Source organism: Dryobates pubescens, chromosome 15 (genome assembly GCF_014839835.1).
Source record: "Dryobates pubescens isolate bDryPub1 chromosome 15, bDryPub1.pri, whole genome shotgun sequence".
Lineage (NCBI taxonomy): Eukaryota > Metazoa > Chordata > Aves > Piciformes > Picidae > Dryobates > Dryobates pubescens.
In genome coordinates, this window is record NC_071626.1 from 289,079 (window position 1) to 305,795 (window position 16,717).

At 59.3% G+C, this 16,717-nt stretch overlaps 1 protein-coding gene across 3 annotated transcripts in view; it reads right to left on the bottom strand.

Moving 5' to 3' along the window:
- The window catches only part of RASSF8 (Ras association domain family member 8), a 29,375-nt gene that overhangs the window by 1,098 nt on the left and 11,560 nt on the right, over nucleotides 1–16,717 (bottom strand). The window contains exons 2-5 of one of the 3 annotated variants that reach the window (XM_054168016.1): nucleotides 12,311–12,400; nucleotides 6,306–6,487; nucleotides 1,323–2,212; nucleotides 240–384 (exon numbers count right to left, since the gene is read on the bottom strand). In XM_054168016.1, coding sequence (XP_054023991.1) covers nucleotides 240–384; nucleotides 1,323–2,212; nucleotides 6,306–6,408 — 1,138 coding nt within the window. In that variant the 5' untranslated portion in view covers nucleotides 6,409–6,487; nucleotides 12,311–12,400. Of the gene's footprint in view, nucleotides 1–239; nucleotides 385–1,322; nucleotides 2,213–6,305; nucleotides 6,488–12,310; nucleotides 12,404–16,717 lie in introns of all 3 variants that reach the window. The other 2 variants (XM_054168018.1, XM_054168019.1) reach the window with 2 other exon arrangements.

Below are 16,717 nucleotides of genomic sequence, written 5' to 3' on the forward strand. Positions count from 1 at the left end.
CTTTGACAACATCCACTGGCCTGCTGGGGTACTGATGGGGCACCCCAGGCACAGTGGCAGAGGAGTCCTCTGCTGTGCTCTACTCACAGCTTGCTAAGCCCTGGGGAGGAGCAGCTGTGACCCTGCTCACTCAGTATCCTGCCAGCACCTTCACTCCCTGCACCAGTGCCAGCAGGAATGCAGCAAATGCTCTGCCACCCCACTTCCCCTGCCCACCAAAAGCACTCTGAGCACTGCACCTCTCTTGAGCTCCACGTGTGGGGCCTCCACCTCCACAGGGTCTGCTGGCAGCACTGTCACCTTGGTTCCCGTCTGCTGGATGAACTGCTGCAGGTTGACCTGGCGCAGCTCCTTCGTCAGCTGCTCCAGCTCCTGCTCCCTGTCCTGCCGGAGAGAAAGCAGCTGCTGAGCACCAGGGAGTGCAGCCCAGGGCCTGCTGCAGCTCCTACCTGATCCAAAGGGCAGAGCTGAAAGCCTTTCACTCCATTCAGAAAGCAAATCTCCACTCCCTGTTACTTATGGGGGTTATGCTTACACTGCTGCTGGGGCTTCCCAGGGGCTGGTTGTGTTGGAGGACTGGCAAGATGGTTCCATACCCCTGAGCAACACTTTGGCAGGACAGCTGAAGGCCAGAGTGTGCATTCTGGCTTTGCCAGGAGTGCACAGTGTGACCTGGACAGCTCACGGGGTTCTTCTGTTCCTAAAAGCAGATCAATTCCTTTCTTCTCTCCCTCTCCTTCGTGTTTTGTATTTAGAATGCAAAATGTTAGGGCCAAGATTCTGCCTCTGAAGGTGAGCTGTGCTTTGTATAGCCAGGCCAAACCCTGGCTGGTTCACCTCCCCTTCACAAGGCCATGGGGTTAAAAGAGAATCACAGCATCCTTCCAGCTGCAGAAGCCCTTTCAGCTCACCCAGCCCAACCAGTCTCCAACTCCACCAGGGCTGGGGCTAACCCATGGCCCTCAGCACCACATCTCTGCCTCTCTGAAACACCTCCAGGCATGGGCATTCAGCCACCTCCCTGGGCAGCCTGGGGCAGGCTCTGAGAACCCTTTCAGTCAAGAAGTTTCTTTGCTGTCCAACCTGATCCTGCCCTGGAGCAGCTGGAGGCCTTTGCTTTTGTCCTGCTGCTGCTCCACAACAGTTCCATCTATCTGCACTGCAATTTGCAACCCACAGCAACACTTTCCTCATGCACCCAAACACCCTAGGGAGAATACTGCTGCTGCCTTCTTTCCTGGGCTCCAAGCCTGTGCCAGAGAGATCTGTGGCAGTCAGCTCTGCAACTTCCCCTCGGTCAGGGCCACAGAGGCTGCTCTTACCTGCAGCCGCTTGGTAGCTTGGCCCAGAGACCTCTCCACAGCTTTGATGCCGTTCTCCAGCCTCAGGCTCTGCTGGCCCTGCACGTCAATTTCGCCCTTCACCTTCTCGATCTTCTCCTTCACCTCCTCCTCGTTCACCTGGGACTCCTGCACCTCCCGCTGCAGCTTCTCTGCCTCCAGGCCGCTCTCCATGCTGTGGATCTGCGACAGGTAGTCCTTCAGCTTGCTCTCGCAGTCCAGGATCCTCTGCCTCAGCTCCTGCAGCTGCTCCTTCAGCTGCTTCTCGTTCTCCTGCTCGATCTGCAGCTCGTTCTCCCAGAACTCTTCCTCCTCAATCTCCACTTCGTTCCTTTTGACCTCCTGCTCCAGCTTGAGGATCTCCTCCTCCAGGCTGGCGCTGTACTTCTGCTCCCAGTAGCGGATCTCGGCCTCGTTGGACTCCAGCTGCCTCTCGATGCCCTGCAGCCGCTCGCCCTGCAGCTGGATCAGCTTCCTCAGCTCATCCGCCGTGGCCCTGCAGCCGCCCAGCGCCTTGTGCTTGAGCTCGGCCTCCCTGCCCTTCCCGAAGATGTCCATCAGGCCCTTGGCGCCGCCGGTGAAGGTGAGGGACTTGCGCTTGGGCTCCCGCCGCTTGATGGCCTTGTCGGCGGGGGGCCGCAGCTTGGCCAGGGGCGGCAGGCTCTGCCGGTACAGCGAGCGCTCGGGGACGCGGGCGCCGCCGTCCGAGGTGGGCCGCTCGCTGAGGGACGGCCCGGTGCGGCGCAGGATCAGCTGCACGTCGCTGGCGTACTGGCCCCACTTGTTGAGCGACACGATGGGGTTCTCGCTGGGCGCCAGGTGCCGCTCGCTGTCCCGCCACTTCTCGATCAGCGCGTAGCGCCCGGTGCGGCCTGCGGAGACAGCACTCAGCGCGGCCGCCTGGGGGCGCTGCCTCCGAGCCGGGCCCCGCACCGGCCCCGCGCCCCGGGGCGGCCTGCGGGGACAGCACTGGGCGCGGCCGCCTGGGGGCGCTGCCGCCGAGCCGGGCCCCGCACCGGCCCCGCGCCCCGGGGCGGCCTGCAGAGACAGCACTGGGCGCGGCCGCCTGGGGGCGCTGCCGCGCTGCCGCCGAGCCGGGCCCCGCACCGGCCCCGCGCCCCGGGGCGGCCTGCGGGGACAGCACTGGGCGCGGCCGCCTGGGGGCGCTGCCGCGCTGCCGCCGAGCCGGGCCCCGCACCGGCCCCGCGCCCCGGGGCGGCCTGCGGGGACAGCACTGGGCGCGGCCGCGGGGGCAGGGGGGCTCTGGGGAGGGCCCCTGCCAGGGCAGCACGGCCCCGAGTACATGCCCCAGCAACACAGCCAGGTGGGTTTGGAAAGCCTTTAGAGAAGGCTTCCAGCCACCTCCAGCCTGGCCTCAAACACCTCCAGGCAGGAGGCTTCTGCCACCTCCCTGGGCAGCCTGTGCCAGGCTCTCACCACCCTCCTGGGGAACAACTTCCCCCTGTCTAACTCTGCCCTCCTCCGGCTTGGATCCATTCCCCCCAGTCCTATCACTACCCAAGACACTAAAGAGTCCCTCCCCAGCTTTCTCGCAGCCCCCTTCAGATCCTGGAAGGCCACAATTAGGTCTCCTCAGAACCTTCCCCAACAGCAGAGCAGCTGCAGCCCTCTGCTCCTCCTCGGGGCCCTGCTCTGGGTGCTCCTAACCCCTCCCAGTGCCCTCAGCTGCAGCAGGCTCCAAACGCAGAGGAGCTTCCTCTCTCCTGCAAGTGGCTTCACACAAAAGCCACAACACTGCTGACAGGAAGGTGTGGGAGAACAGCTGCAGCACCTGAGCCTGGAGCTTCTGAGCAGCTCCTCACCAACACCAGCAGCTGCTGTAGGGCTGCAGGAGATGAGCTCTGAGGTCCCTTCCAACCTGAGCCCTTCTAGGTTTTAGCCTTGCAAACAAGCGGGAAAAGCCAATTAAAGCAATCAAAGGTGTGCGGCCAGGCCACCCTTGGAGCTGGCAGCTAGCAGAGCAGCTCCCTCCCTTCCAGGGTGGCAGCTGGTTTTGCCCTCGGCATCACAGTGATGTTCTGGAGGAGCCACTCTGGTCAGCCCCCTGGTGCCAAGGTGCTGCTGTGTCCACAGCCCTGCCCAGCTCCAGCAGCCAGCCCCCATGGGCAGCAGGGAAGCAGCAGCAGCTCTTGCCCCTGGCTCTCATCTCTTGCCCAGATTAAGCAGAGAAGTCAAAACCAGCAAGAAATGTTTCTCTGCAGCCATGCTGGTTGTCAGAGCTCCTGGCAGCAGGACCCAGGCAGGATTTGCTGCCAAAGGTTCATTTTCAAGCAGAGAGTGATGGAGGTGAGCAAATCCAGCTGGTTCTGGCCAAGCCTTCCCAGAGCAGCCTCGTGGCTCTATGCTGGGGCTGGTCTGCACATTTCCAGTGCTCAGGAGAACACCACCACTGCTCACATCTGCACTGTAAGGACAAAGCTTCCTCTTCCTAACTTGCAAGCTATTTTTAGCCCCCAAACCTGGCCTGAGGCACTATCAAGTGCTGTGCAGTGTCCCAGCAGGAGGTGACTTCACTCTCTGGAAATGTGTAACTGGACAGGTTTATGTTTGCCTTGAATAGAACTCCAGGCAGCCTCCCCCCAGCCAGGGCACTTCTGAGTCAGGGACACAACCAACTATAGCCCCCAGAAGCCTCCAGGTGAATCTCAATCCTGCCTCAAACCATTCCCCCTGGGCCTGGCTCCAGACCCCCTCAGCAAAAGTCTCTCTGCAGCCTTCCTGCAGGATGCCTTCAGGTCCTGGCAGCAGCTCTGAGGTGCCCCTGGAGCCTTCTCCTCTGCAGGCTGCACAGCCCCAGCTCCCTCAGCCTGTGCTCAGGGCAGAGCTGCTCCAGCCCTGGGAGCATCTCTGTGGCCTCCTCTGGGCTCTCTCCAGCAGCTCTGTGTCCTTCTCATGATGGGGAGAACTGGAGGCAGGGTTGGAGGTGGGGTCTGAGCAGAGCACAGGGCAGCCCTGGCAGACAGAGCAGCTCCGAGTCTCGCTCAGCTATGCACTGCTGCAGAAGCCAGACTGCAAAGAGGCAAAGGAGATCAGAGCCAGCTGAGGCTGGCTGCTTTCCACCACCACAGGTCAGGTGAGAGCAGGAGGACACATTTCAGAGATTCCAATCAGATTGAGGCACAGACAGTGGCTGCTGTGCTGACAGGAGGGCTGGCCAGCCCTGGCTGCCAAAGGCCTGCAGGTACCATTTGGTTGCTGCCTCACATTGTCCCAGCAGCCCAAGCACTGGAGGTGTTTCCTAGAGAGGAGATTTCCCACAGGAAGGAGTTTCCAAAGCATGATCTTAATTTGGCTGTGGTTGCAACTACAATTCATCTCCACATGGAACCAGCCACACACCCAGGGTGATCCTGTGATGTGCTAGAGGACAGGAAATCTGCTGAGCTGACACAAACTGAGCCTGCCCAGGGCTGCTGGAGCCTCCTCAGAGTTCAGGTGAACTATTGAGGAGGCAGATAAAAAACCACCAAAGAAACTACCCAGAGCACTGAATGACACCAAGCTGGGTGGGAGTTCATCTGCTGGAGGGCAGCAAGACTCTGCAGAGGGACCTGGCCAGGCTGGATCCATGGGCTGAGGCCAGTCGGATGAGATCCCACAAGGCCAAGTGCTGGGTCCTGAACCTGGGGCACAACCACCCCATGAACACTCCAGGCTGGGGGCAGAGTGGCTGGAAACTGCCCAGCAGGAAAGGACCTGGGGTGCTGGGTGCCAGCAGCTGAATAGGAGCCAGCAGTGCCCAGGTGGCCAAGAAGGCCACCAGCAGCCTGGCCTGGAGCAGCAATGGTACAGCCAGAAGCAGGGCAGGGATTGTGCCCCTGGACTCAGTACTGGAAGAGGCCACACCTTGAGTGCTGGGTTCTGCTTTGGGGCCCTCCCTACAAGAAGGACATTGAGAGGCTGGAGCAGGTCCAGGGAAGGGCAACAAAGCTGGGGAAGGGTCTGGAGAACAGGGCTGGGGAGGAGCAGCTGAGGGAGCTGGAACCTGTAATTACTTTGAGAAGGTGTCTGAAGCCTGCAGGTCACAGCAAGCACAGCTGGACTTGAGTTGAATCCTCCTGAGATACAAAGGGTCAGCCCTCCACCCCAGCAGATGGAAGTGATGCTCAGAACCACTCACCCAGAAACCACCACAGACATTCAGATGCATTGACTTCACCAGACACTAGAATGGCTCAGGCTGGAAGGGAGCTCAGAGCTCAGCTCCTCCAGCCTCCCCTCCATGCCCAGGGACACCTCTCAGCTAGGCTCAGCTGCTCAGGGCCTCATCCAGCCTGGCCCTCAACACCCCCAGGCAGGAGGCAGCCACAGCCTCCCTGGGCAGCCTGTGCCAGAGGCTCAGCAGCCTCCTGCTGAACAACTTCTGCCTCAGCTCCACTCTAACCCTGCTCTGCCTCACCTCCAAACCATTCCCCCTGGGCCTGGCTCCAGACCCCCTCAGCAAAAGTCTCTCTGCAGCCTTCCTGCAGGATCCCTTCAGGTGCTGGCAGCAGCTCTGAGGTGCCCCTGGAGCCTTCTCCTCTGCAGGCTGCACAGCCCCAGCTCCCTCAGCCTGTGCTCAGGGCAGAGGTTCAGCAAGCAGCCAGCAGTGAGCAGCCCAAGTCAGCCCTGCCTCAGATCCAAGTAGTGCTGCAGCAGGAAGAGCAGAACCTGAGGGCTCAGCCTCACTGATCTGTGCTGTTCCCAGCAGGGCACAAGAATCAGGAGGCTGTGAAAGCCAAGCAAGCACTCTGCAGTGCTGGGGCCTCAGCAGGGATACCTCAGCAGCCCCTGCAGCCCATGGTGCTCCCCAGCAGAGCACATCAGTGTCGGCCACAGCCTGGCAGCCTCAAACCAAAGGGCTGTGAGGATACTGCACTCTGCATGCCACACTTCTGCTCTGCTGCCACCTTCCCTGGCTTCAGTCCCCAGCCAAGCTGCTGCCCAGGTGCCACCCTGACTTACCAATGGCCTGAGCCAGAGCTATCACCACCTCCTGGCATGTCGTGACTTCCGTGACCCCGCAGACGATCCTCTGGACTCCATCCACCCATACCTTGAGCTCCATGGTTCACCAGGTCACCCACCAGCCATGAGTGCAGATGCCTCAGGTCATCCTTGCAGCGCTGCTGGAGATGGCTCAGCAGCTGGAAGAGAGAAGAATTCTGCTGTTGGTAGTGAAGTGTCCCCAGATCTGAGCCTCACCCAGGCCACTTTAACAGCTGCTGAGCAGAAGAGGCCACACAGGCTCCTCTCCTTCAGGTACCAGCAGGAACCACCCAGCCCAAGCTCCAGCAGTGTCCACCTGCCCTGCAGACAGACCTACAGCTTCCCTGCACCGTGTTGCCCAAGGCATTCCAAGTCATCACAGAGCCCCCAGAGAAAGAGCACCAAGTGACTGCAGGGAGCTGCTCAGTGCCCCCAGCCAGCGCTGATGCTGTGACAGAAGCAGCTGCTGCACCACAGCAATGCAACAGGAAGGAGCCAGCCAAGGACAGCATTGCTGAAGAATGAAGCAGCAGAGAATGGACAACCTGAGAGACAGCCCCAAGTTAGTTACAGGAGATTAGCAGCTGAGCAGGGCTGGATTACACCCAGAGCATGGACTCTGATGATGCTGCTGGACTGAGCAGAGCTGCAGTGGGGGCAGAACTGGGGAGGGCAAAGGAACAAATCCCCAGCACAGGGCACACAGGGATTGAGAGGAAAAGGAGAGGAAAACCAACAGACACAGAAAGGAGAGAGGAAAGGGGGGTGGGGTGGAATGAGAGCACTGCAGAGCTCTCCAGTGGCCAGTAAATACCAAACCCAAAGCAGGCCCTCAGAAGTGTCAGGAGCCTCACAGGGAGAGCCCCCAGGAAATGCAGCACCCCAGCAAAGCCTCCCCAGCAAGGGCAGCAGGAGTGCAGCCCTGCCAAAGCTCAGGGCATTCACTAAGTGAAGTATGAAAGGAGAGGAACAAAACTGAACAGAAGCATCCAAGGGTTTGCCTGCCACCCCAAAGCCTTGGAGGCAGTGACCTGGGGCCCGAGGAAAGAACAATCCCAATGTCTGTTGAGACAGAAAAGCTATCATGGAATGGCTCAGGCTGGAAGGGAGCTCAGAGCTCATCCCCAGCCTCCCCTCCATGCCCAGGGACACCTCCCAGCTAGACTCAGCTGCTCAGGGCCTCATCTAGCCTGGTCCTGAACACCCCCAGGCAGGAGGCAGCCACAGCCTCCCTGGGCAGCCTGTGCCAGAGGCTCAGCAGCCTCCTGCTGAACAACTTCTGCCTCAGCTCCACTCTAACCCTGCTCTGCCTCAGCTCCAAACCCCCTCAGCAAAAGTCTCTCTGCAGCCTTCCTGCAGGATCCCTTCAGGTGCTGGCAGCAGCTCTGAGGTGCCCCTGGAGCCTTCTCCTCTGCAGGCTGCACAGCCCCAGCTGCCTCAGCCTGTGCTCAGGGCAGAGCTGCTCCAGCCCTGGGAGCATCTCTGTGGCCTCCTCTGGGCTCTCTCCAGCAGCTCTGTGTCCTTCTCATGATGTCAGCACTAGAGTCAGAGTCCCAAGATCTCTTTCTCCCAGCTTCCAGCCAGGCCACCCCCAGCAGAGCACTCTACTGAGAAGTACAGCACAGCAGAGCCTCCCCTGCAGCCCTTCCAGCTCCTCAGACAGCATCTGCTCTGCTAACAGCCTGGACCTGCTTCAAGCAGCTTTAATCACTAAATCCCAGCCCCTGATCTGCTTCAGGATTAGGACTGAAGCATCACCTGCAGGTGGTGTTACACAGAGCTCTCCTTTCCCTAGCTCTGTTCCAGCCACCACCAGATTGAATTACCAAGAGGGGACAGCACAACCCTGCCAGAGGCAGCACCAAGTGGTGCCACCCTTGAGAGCCTCCCTGCTGGGCACTGCTCCAGGGGGGGCTGGGTGGCTGGCAGCAGCATGGCAGAGGTGAGGGCAGGTAGCAGATGGATGACTCTCACTCCATGCCAGAGGAACATCCCTTTGCAGCAGGCAATGCTGGCACAAATGCCTGCCCTGCACCCCTCTTCTGTGCCCAGCAGCCCCAAGCAGCCCTGTGCTTCCCTCCAGGCACTCTCTGCTGCCTGCCAGGGCTCCCATGGCCTGGGTTTGCTCTTGGCTGGCAGTGAGCATGCAGCACATGAGAACAGCAACCTCCAGGCAGTAACAGCAGCAGCACGCAGGGCAGCTCACAGCTCTGCCTCTCTAATATGGCTAAACACCAAGGGGAGGGAAGGAGAACAAAGCAAAGAGCAGGAGAGCTGCTCCAGTGCAGCAGCAAAGTGAGCTGCACCAAGGCTGCTGCTCCAGGAACCAGCATCAAACCCTTGCTGTGCTCTGCTTCCAGCAGGCAGGGAGCAGGCAGCAGAGTCAGACCTTCCACCCTGCTCTGCCAACAGCCCACTGAGGACTCCCTGCTTCTGCTGACACTTCTGCAAGACGAGAGGAGATGCAGAGTGCAGCAGAAGAGGCACAAAACCTTCAGGCTCAGGCTCTGGGGTTTGGACTGTTTTCAAAAGGAGACATCCTCACAGAGGACAAGCTCCCTTCAGGGACTGATGGAACAGCATTTCCCCTTGGAGCCCCTGCAGTGGCTCTCTAGTCTGGGTTAGCTTTAGCCTTGAAGCTCTCTGCCAGACAGAGGTGCCAGGGATGCTGCCCTGGCCCAACAGAAGACCATCCTTGAGGGAGTCTGCCTTGGAACATTAGTGCCACACTCAGAGACACAGACTGCCTCCAGACCTTCTCAAAGGGCCCAGCAGAGAAGACTTTGAGAGAGCTCTGAGATATGCCCAACAGCTCCCCAGCCTGTGCTGCTAGTGCCAGCCCTCTGCAAACAGAGACTGGGAACTGCCCCAGGGAAGGTGCAGAGCAAGCTCCAGGCTCCCGGATCTGTGCCTGGCCCAGGGCCATGCCTGGGTAGCCTGCAGGAAACCTCTGCTGCAGAGGTGAGTCCCAGCCCCAGCATCAGCCAGCACTGGCACTCAAACCCCAGTGTCACGCCCCCCGTGCCCTGCATGGCTCAGAGCAGATGGGATCAGCTGGCAGGGCGCAGTGCCCAGGGAGGCACCGGTGTGAGCTCAGGGCAGCGCTGGGGGGGACGTGGAGCACTGCAGGGCCTCACTGATGCAGGAAACCTTACCCAGAGCAGCCCAGCAGAAGCCACTGCCAGCAGAGCTCAGCACCAGACACTGCCAGCCAGGCACCCCCTGCCTGCTGCCCAGAGCAGCCAGGCCAAGTAGGCCAAGTGTCAGTGTGGGACAGCAGGAGGCAGCTGGGGCTGTGGGCAACAGGGCAGCTCCAGCTGGCACCTCCCCAGTGGTGTTCCCCAGGGCTCAGCTCTCTGATCTTTGCTCTCAGAGGTCTCTTCCAGCCAAAGCGACTCTGCAGTTCTACAAACTGCCTGAATGTACCCAGCTGAGGAGCCTCAACCTGGACAGCCCTGCAGGCTGCTTGTGGCCAAGATGCCCGCTCTGCTGCCAAGGGAGAGGCCTGACCCTTGGCTGGAAGTGTGCTCACCACTGATCCAGTAAGCACAATGCAGTGGCTCCTGGCAGCCCAGCACTCTGCTTCCCTTCCTTCCTGATAAGCCAAGCTGCTGGCAAAGCCTGGGTAAGAAACAGAGCTGAAGGGCACAAGTTGTAATTCCTTTGCACTGGTGGTGAGCTGAAGCAGACCCCTCCTCACCAGCACAGGGGCACAAACCACAGGGAACTGTCTGCAGCAGCACTTTGGAGTCTGAAGCCTCTGGGGCTGCTTGGAAGCACAAAGGCCTTTGGGGGGTGGTTTTTCTGGTGAAGAAACAAAGCCTGGCTGTGTGAAACTCAAAGGGGTGCTTTGTTCAGGACATCCCCATCCTGTACCAGGTGCTAGCCTTGGCCTGCTCTGTGAGAGCCTTGCCTGCTGCTGAGGCTCCCTGGAGAAGCTCCGAGACTCCTGACTGAAGTCTTCTCAGACCTGGGCGAGGGCAGGTGGAAGAAGCCTGAAGTTCCTTTGAGAAGCGCAGTGCTAGGCTGCAAGTGGAGGCAGGCAGCCCTGCTCCTCCCCCTGTCTGGTGCTGAGGGAGCTCAGCAGCAGCTTGAGGGGCTGCAGGGTTGAGAAATGAGACTTGATTTTACCCCATTGAGCTGCTTTGTCTTCCTCACTCCCAGATCCCAACTACCAAAGCAGGTTTCCTTAGCCACCAAAACACCAAAGGTAAAACTTATCTTTCTTCCAGGCCTGCAAATTCTCCATTTCCCCACACTGTGCAGCTGCCCTTCGTAGGGAGCAGCCTAGAGAGAGCTGCCAGAGCAGCCTGAGAAGCAGAAGCAAGCCTGGATCGCAGCGAGATGCCTGCAGCCGCAGAGAGGGCAATGCCAGCGTGTGCCAAGCGCTTCCTGGGCTGCTGCTGGCAGGCTGGGCAAGCACCCACCCCTGGGGCTGCTGCAGGAGCCTGGCAGGGTGAGCCTGGATGTCTGTGCCTCCTCAACACCCACAGCTGAGCTCTGCCACAGCCACCAGAGCACTGCAGAGCTCTCCAGTGGCCAGTAAATACCAAACCCAAAGCAGGCCCTCAGAAGTGTCAGGAGCCTCACAGGGAGAGCCCCCAGGAAATGCAGCACCCCAGCAAAGCCTCCCCAGCAAGGGCAGCAGGAGTGCAGCCCTGCCAAAGCTCAGGGCATTCACTAAGTGAAGTATGAAAGGAGAGGAACAAAACTGAACAGAAGCATCCAAGGGTTTGCCTGCCACCCCAAAGCCTTGGAGGCAGTGACCTGGGGCCCGAGGAAAGAACAATCCCAATGTCTGTTGAGACAGAAAAGCTATCATGGAATGGCTCAGGCTGGAAGGGAGCTCAGAGCTCAGCTCCTCCAGCCTCCCCTCCATGCCCAGGGACACCTCCCAGCTAGGCTCAGCTGCTCAGGGCCTCATCCAGCCTGGCCCTCAACACCCCCAGGCAGGAGGCAGCCACAGCCTCCCTGGGCAGCCTGTGCCAGAGGCTCAGCAGCCTCCTGCTGAACAACTTCTGCCTCAGCCCCAGCCCTGTCTCTTCATCTAAGTGGCACACACCACCCTCCACCAGCTATGATCAGTTCCTCTCTCTGTTTCCAGACTCTGTCTCCATTCTCTCTTTGCCTTCAGCTGCCAAGCAAGTGCTGAAGTTCTGAGCATCCCCTGGCAGCACTGCTGGTTCTCAAACACACCCCAGGACACAGCCCCTGGCATGGGCTTCAAATGCCCTTCAAAACCAAAGCACAGGCACCAGAAATGATCTGCATGTAAGACCCAAGCTCTGTGGAAGGGCAAATTTCCTCAGGGCAGTAAGAAGGGGAAGGAACATTCCCTTAAATCTGAAAGCAGGGAGGCTGACACCAAAAACCATGAAGGACGCTGATGCAGCCCCCATGGTACCCCCAGCTTCAGCGCCCCCCACCCCCCCGCCCCTGCCTAAGCCAGGGTAAGGGCATCCCAGAGCTGCAGACATGAGGGAACAAGAGGCACTTTGTGCAGTGCTCAGCTCCAGAGAGGGCACTGGAGTGACAGCAGAGATGAGAAGCATCTCTTGGCATCCAGAGAATGCAGCCAAGCTCCAGGATCCCAGGCACAAGGCTGGCAGAGCACTGCTGGGCTTTGCTCTGGCTCCAAGGGTGGGGAGGGAGGTGCAGACCCTGCCAGGTGGAGGCTGCAAGTGAGGCAAGGAAAGTGCAAGCAGCAGCTCACTAGCTGGGAGATGGCTTTTGCCTCAGCCACAGCTTCCTGGCCTGTCACAGTAAAACTCTGCCTGAACCAGAGATCCTTTAGGGAGCACCAGGAACATGTCCCTCCTCTGCATTCCTTTCAGCAGTTAGGTGATGGCTGGACTCCATGATTCCAACCCAAACAATTCCACATTCAAGTCTTCTATAGCTTTAGAGTTCTTAGCATGTTCAAGTATCTGCAGACAGGAGAAGGGAAACATCTCTGAAGCTTCCTGACCATAGCTCCTTACCTGCAGGTGCAGATGGGCAGAGGGCTCTGTCTATGCAGCAGGGTTAGGGCAGGCTCCAGGCACAGCTGTCAGCTCTGCTGCCAAACTCAGCTGCTAGAACAAACAAGAGATCATTATGACCAGTCCAGTCCTGCTCCCCCTCCTCTCCTTGATCACAGAATGGCTCAGGCTGGAAGGGAGCTCAGAGCTCATCTGCTCCAACCTCCCCTCCATGCCCAGGGACACCTCTCAGCCAGACTCAGCTGCTCAGGGCCTCATCCAGCCTGGCCCTGAACACCCTCAGGCAGGAGGCAGCCACAGCCTCCCTGGGCAGCCTGTGCCAGAGGCTCAGCAGCCTCCTGCTGAACAACTTCTTCCTCAGCTCCACTCTAACCCTGCTCTGCCTCAGCTCCAAACCATTCCCCCTTGGCCTGGCTCCAGACCCCCTCAGCAAAAGTCTCTCTGCAGCCTTCCTGCAGGATCCCTTCAGGTCCTGGCAGGCAGCTTTCCTCCCATTGCCTCAGCCCATGGACCCAGCCAAGACTTTCTGAACAGCATTCCACAGGGATTTACCTGCTCTGGCTTAGCAAACTGGACCTGGCTGTGCCACTCAGCTGGTGCCTCAGCCCATCCAGGGATGGAGATGCATGGACACTGCTGGAGAAGAGCAACAGCATCAGCACAAAGCAGGAGAGCTGAGCACCGAGCTGCTGAAGCTGCCTTCACCTGCTGCAAAGTGACCAACTGCTAAGCCCCCAGCAGCCAACACTCACTCCAGTTACTGCTCCTTGGTTGCTCTTCCAGAGGGCTTCACAGTGGGTGGGCTTGGAAGCTGAAGCTGGAGGAGCTGTGATGCTGCTGCAGCAGCAGGGACTGACACTGCTCACAGAGCTGCATTATCTTCAGCCCTGCTGCAGCACCAAAGCTCTTCTCAGAGCACTCTGCAACCTGAGTGGGAAAGGTAAAGCTGAGAGCCACTCTCTGTCCTCAGGGACCCCTATTAAGTCAGATTCCCAACATCAAGCACTTCCTCTTTGTTTCCCTCCAGCCATATGGCTTCCTGACAGAACCTCTGCAGACAATCAATCCATTAATCAAGGCCCTGCTGCAGGAAAAGGCTTTTTCCCTTCATCAATCCAGACATTTTCATGGAGATGGTTTATGTATTTTCTGTGGAAGTCCCACAGAAAATACTGAAGGGTTCTTTGTTCTCACCCTGCAGCCTTGGAGGCTGGAGCCCCAAGTCCAGAACCAGCCCAGCAGGCAGCTGTGTGCTGGGCTGCATTCAGAGGAGTGTGGGCAGCAGGGCAGGAGAGGGGATTCTGCCCCTGGACTCTGCTCAGACCTCACCTCCAGGAGCCCTACAAGTGTGGAGGTTCCTGGGGACTTGCTGAGCCCTCCCCTGGCTGCCCTGCTGGAGCTGAGTGCACCCAGGCTTGGCTCACAAGGGGCTCCCCAGCAGCACAGCAGAGATGGTGCCAGGTCCTAGCAGGAGTTTGCTCAGGTGTTGAAAATCTCTTTTCTGGATCCTTGTCTTTGCTCATCATCAGCCCAAGCCTGCCCTACAGACTTCCTCCATGAGCAGCTCTGGGCTAGCCCAAAGCAACAATCCAGTGCCAGGTCAGTTTTGCTTCTGTTAGCAGGCACATCACACACTGCTCTGCCTCTCCAACCAAGCCTTCCCACCCCAGGGAGCTGTCACCCAGCACAGGCATCTCCCTTGCACCTCCTGCTCTGCAGCTCCACACCTGCTGCCAGGCACAGCCTTCCCAGTTCAGTGAGGTTCAGGGCATGCAGCCTGACTGCATCTCCCAACCACAGCCCAGAGTAACCTGAGCTGCACAGCTGGAGGTGCCCCTGGCACAGGGGCAGGGGGAAGCCAGCAGTGCAGCAAGGGAGCTCAGAAGCCAACCACAGCCCTGCTGCAGGGATGTCACAGATGGCTTCTGCTGGGTGGCACCTGAAAAGCCAACCAAAGGTCCCCTCCCTAGCATGGCTCACAGTCTGCACAACACCCAGAGCTCAGGCACCAGGACCAGGGCCGTTGTGCCACCACGTAGCAGCTGCTCCTCTGGTTAGAAGGGGAGGCAGAGGTCAGCAGCTGCTCCTGAAGGCAAGCGCAGGGCTGCCACTAGGAAGGTCTGCAGGTGCCCAGGGGAAACACAAGAGGCATAAAGACCTTTTGAGTGTTGCCTGCTCTGAGCAAGAGCACAGCAGATGAACTCCTCACCCAAGGTGGAACCAGGTGAGGCACCTGCAAGCCCTCTGGGGCCAGAATGGCCACATGGTGCCCCCAGAGAGCTCAAGTGCTGTGTTCAGCTGTCCCCACACAGGACTGAGCTGCTGCTAGGCTTCTCCCTGTACCACCTCTCAGGGCACAGCTGCCCCCGCAGCTGATGAGCCCAGCACTCCATGCCTTCCAAAGCCCCTGCCCAGGACCCAGCAGCTCCCTCTCCACACTAATTCAATTACAGCACAGCTCCCTGAGCCACCTAAAAATAAGCAGCACAAGGTGAGCAGTGTCCCTGCTGGCACTGCACCCAGGAGCCCTGGGGGTGAGGCTGGGCAGGGAGCAGAGCGCTGCTGACTCTGCAGGGAGAAGCAGGGCACTGGTGCTACATCTCCTGTGTTTGCAGGGTGGTGCTTGTCACCCAGGCATGGAGATGGAGTGGAGCAGACACCTGCAGCATCTCTGCATTCTGACCAAAGCACAGATAGGCCCTGGGAGGCCCAGGCTGTCCTGCCCAGGTCACAGCCCTGGCTCCATGCAGCAAGTCACCTGGCCATGGGTGCTGAGGGGGTTTTCCTTCTTCAGATCTGTGACCTAGAAGGGAAGCCAAAGAACTCTGGGAGAAGGGAACTGCAGGCAGCTGAAAGCCCTCCTGACTCAGGCCAGCAGCAGCTGACTCACTGCCCCCTGGGCACTCAGGGCCCAGCTGGGCACCTGCAGCTCCTGGAGAGAAACTGTGCTTCACTCCTCAAGTTCAGGAAGCTCAACTAGGGCAGAATCAGCCCTGCACCAGCACAGCTGAGGGGGAGCTGAGGGAAAGCAGCGCTGTGGAGAAGGACCAAGGAGTGCTGCTGCCCACCAGCCAGCAGGGTGTCCTCATGGCCAAGGAAGATTGCATCCAGCAGCTCCAGGAAGGTTCTCCTGCCTCTGCTCTGGTGAGGCCACATCTGCTGCTGCCAGGGGGGACACCTGCACCCCTGCAGCCAGCTGACAAGAGAGTTGCTTGCTTGGGGCTATCAAATGACACCAGTGAAGGAACTGCCCCTCAGGACAGACTGGCATCTCCCTGCACCGTGTGTGGCACCTCCGCACAGCCTCTGAGCCTTGACACCTGATCTGTAAGCAGCTCAAAGTTCAGCACCCCTCACAAACAATTCCAGTTACAACAGCTCCTCAGTGTCTGCAAAGTGCATGGTGCTAAAAACCCAACAGCTCTTGGCTCTGTGAGGTTCAGTGCCAGGGCAGAGAGTCAGCTCCCAGAGCCAGCAGCTGGAGCTGCCCACTGAGAGCACCAACCTTGGAGTCCCCATGGAAACGCAGCTGGGATCAGCACAGAGATCCCAGAGTTTAAAGCCAACCTCTCTCCATCTGGCCCAGGAGCAGAGATGCTGGAGTTGCAGCAAGGGCTGCAGACAGACACAGCTGCCATGCCCCTAGTGATGGAGAGCCTCATCCTGCCCCAGGGCTCTCGCCCTCACCAGGAGCCAGCCAGCCCCTCACGAGCCACAGAGATCCATGTTCACGAAGGGGACAGCACTCCAGAGCCATGCACCCAGGAGGAGAGATGCTGCCAGGCTGTGGGAACACGAAGAGCTGTCCCCAGACCCCTACTGGCCCGAGGCAAGGCCCAGGAGGGTGCCTTCCACCGCCCCGGTGCCACACTCGTGCCCAGAGCTGCAAGGGAGAAGCCTGGCCTGGGCACCACGGCTGCAGGATGCCAAAGCCATTTGCAGTGGTATTTGTGGCTCCTGCTCCCTGTGTTTGGCAAGAGCAGAGGAAGAGCAATTTTCTGGAAGTGCTTCCATGGATCTTGCAGCTGCTGACAACACTCAGCTGCTCTCAGACACCGCTGCCCTGCCAGCCCCTTCCCCATGCGCTGCTCGCTCCAGGCTGTGCCAAGCTTCTCGTGCTCCTGAACCCTGCTCTTTCACCAGCTCTGAGAGGGCCATTTCCAGCTGTGAGCAAGAGCTTGAGGAGCTCACCCTGGGCCCTAATCACAGCTCTGCAGACAGACAGGTGGCATTGCAAATGCTGCCCCTCTCCAGCAGCCTGGTGACACAGCTCAGCTTCAGAGCTGTGCAAATCCTTGCAGAGAAGGGGTCTGGAGGCCAGTTCAGAGAAGCAGTTTCAAGAGAACCAAACCCAACTGGTTCTTCCAAGAAAGCCCCACAGCCCCATGGGGATCAGGATGCCAGCTG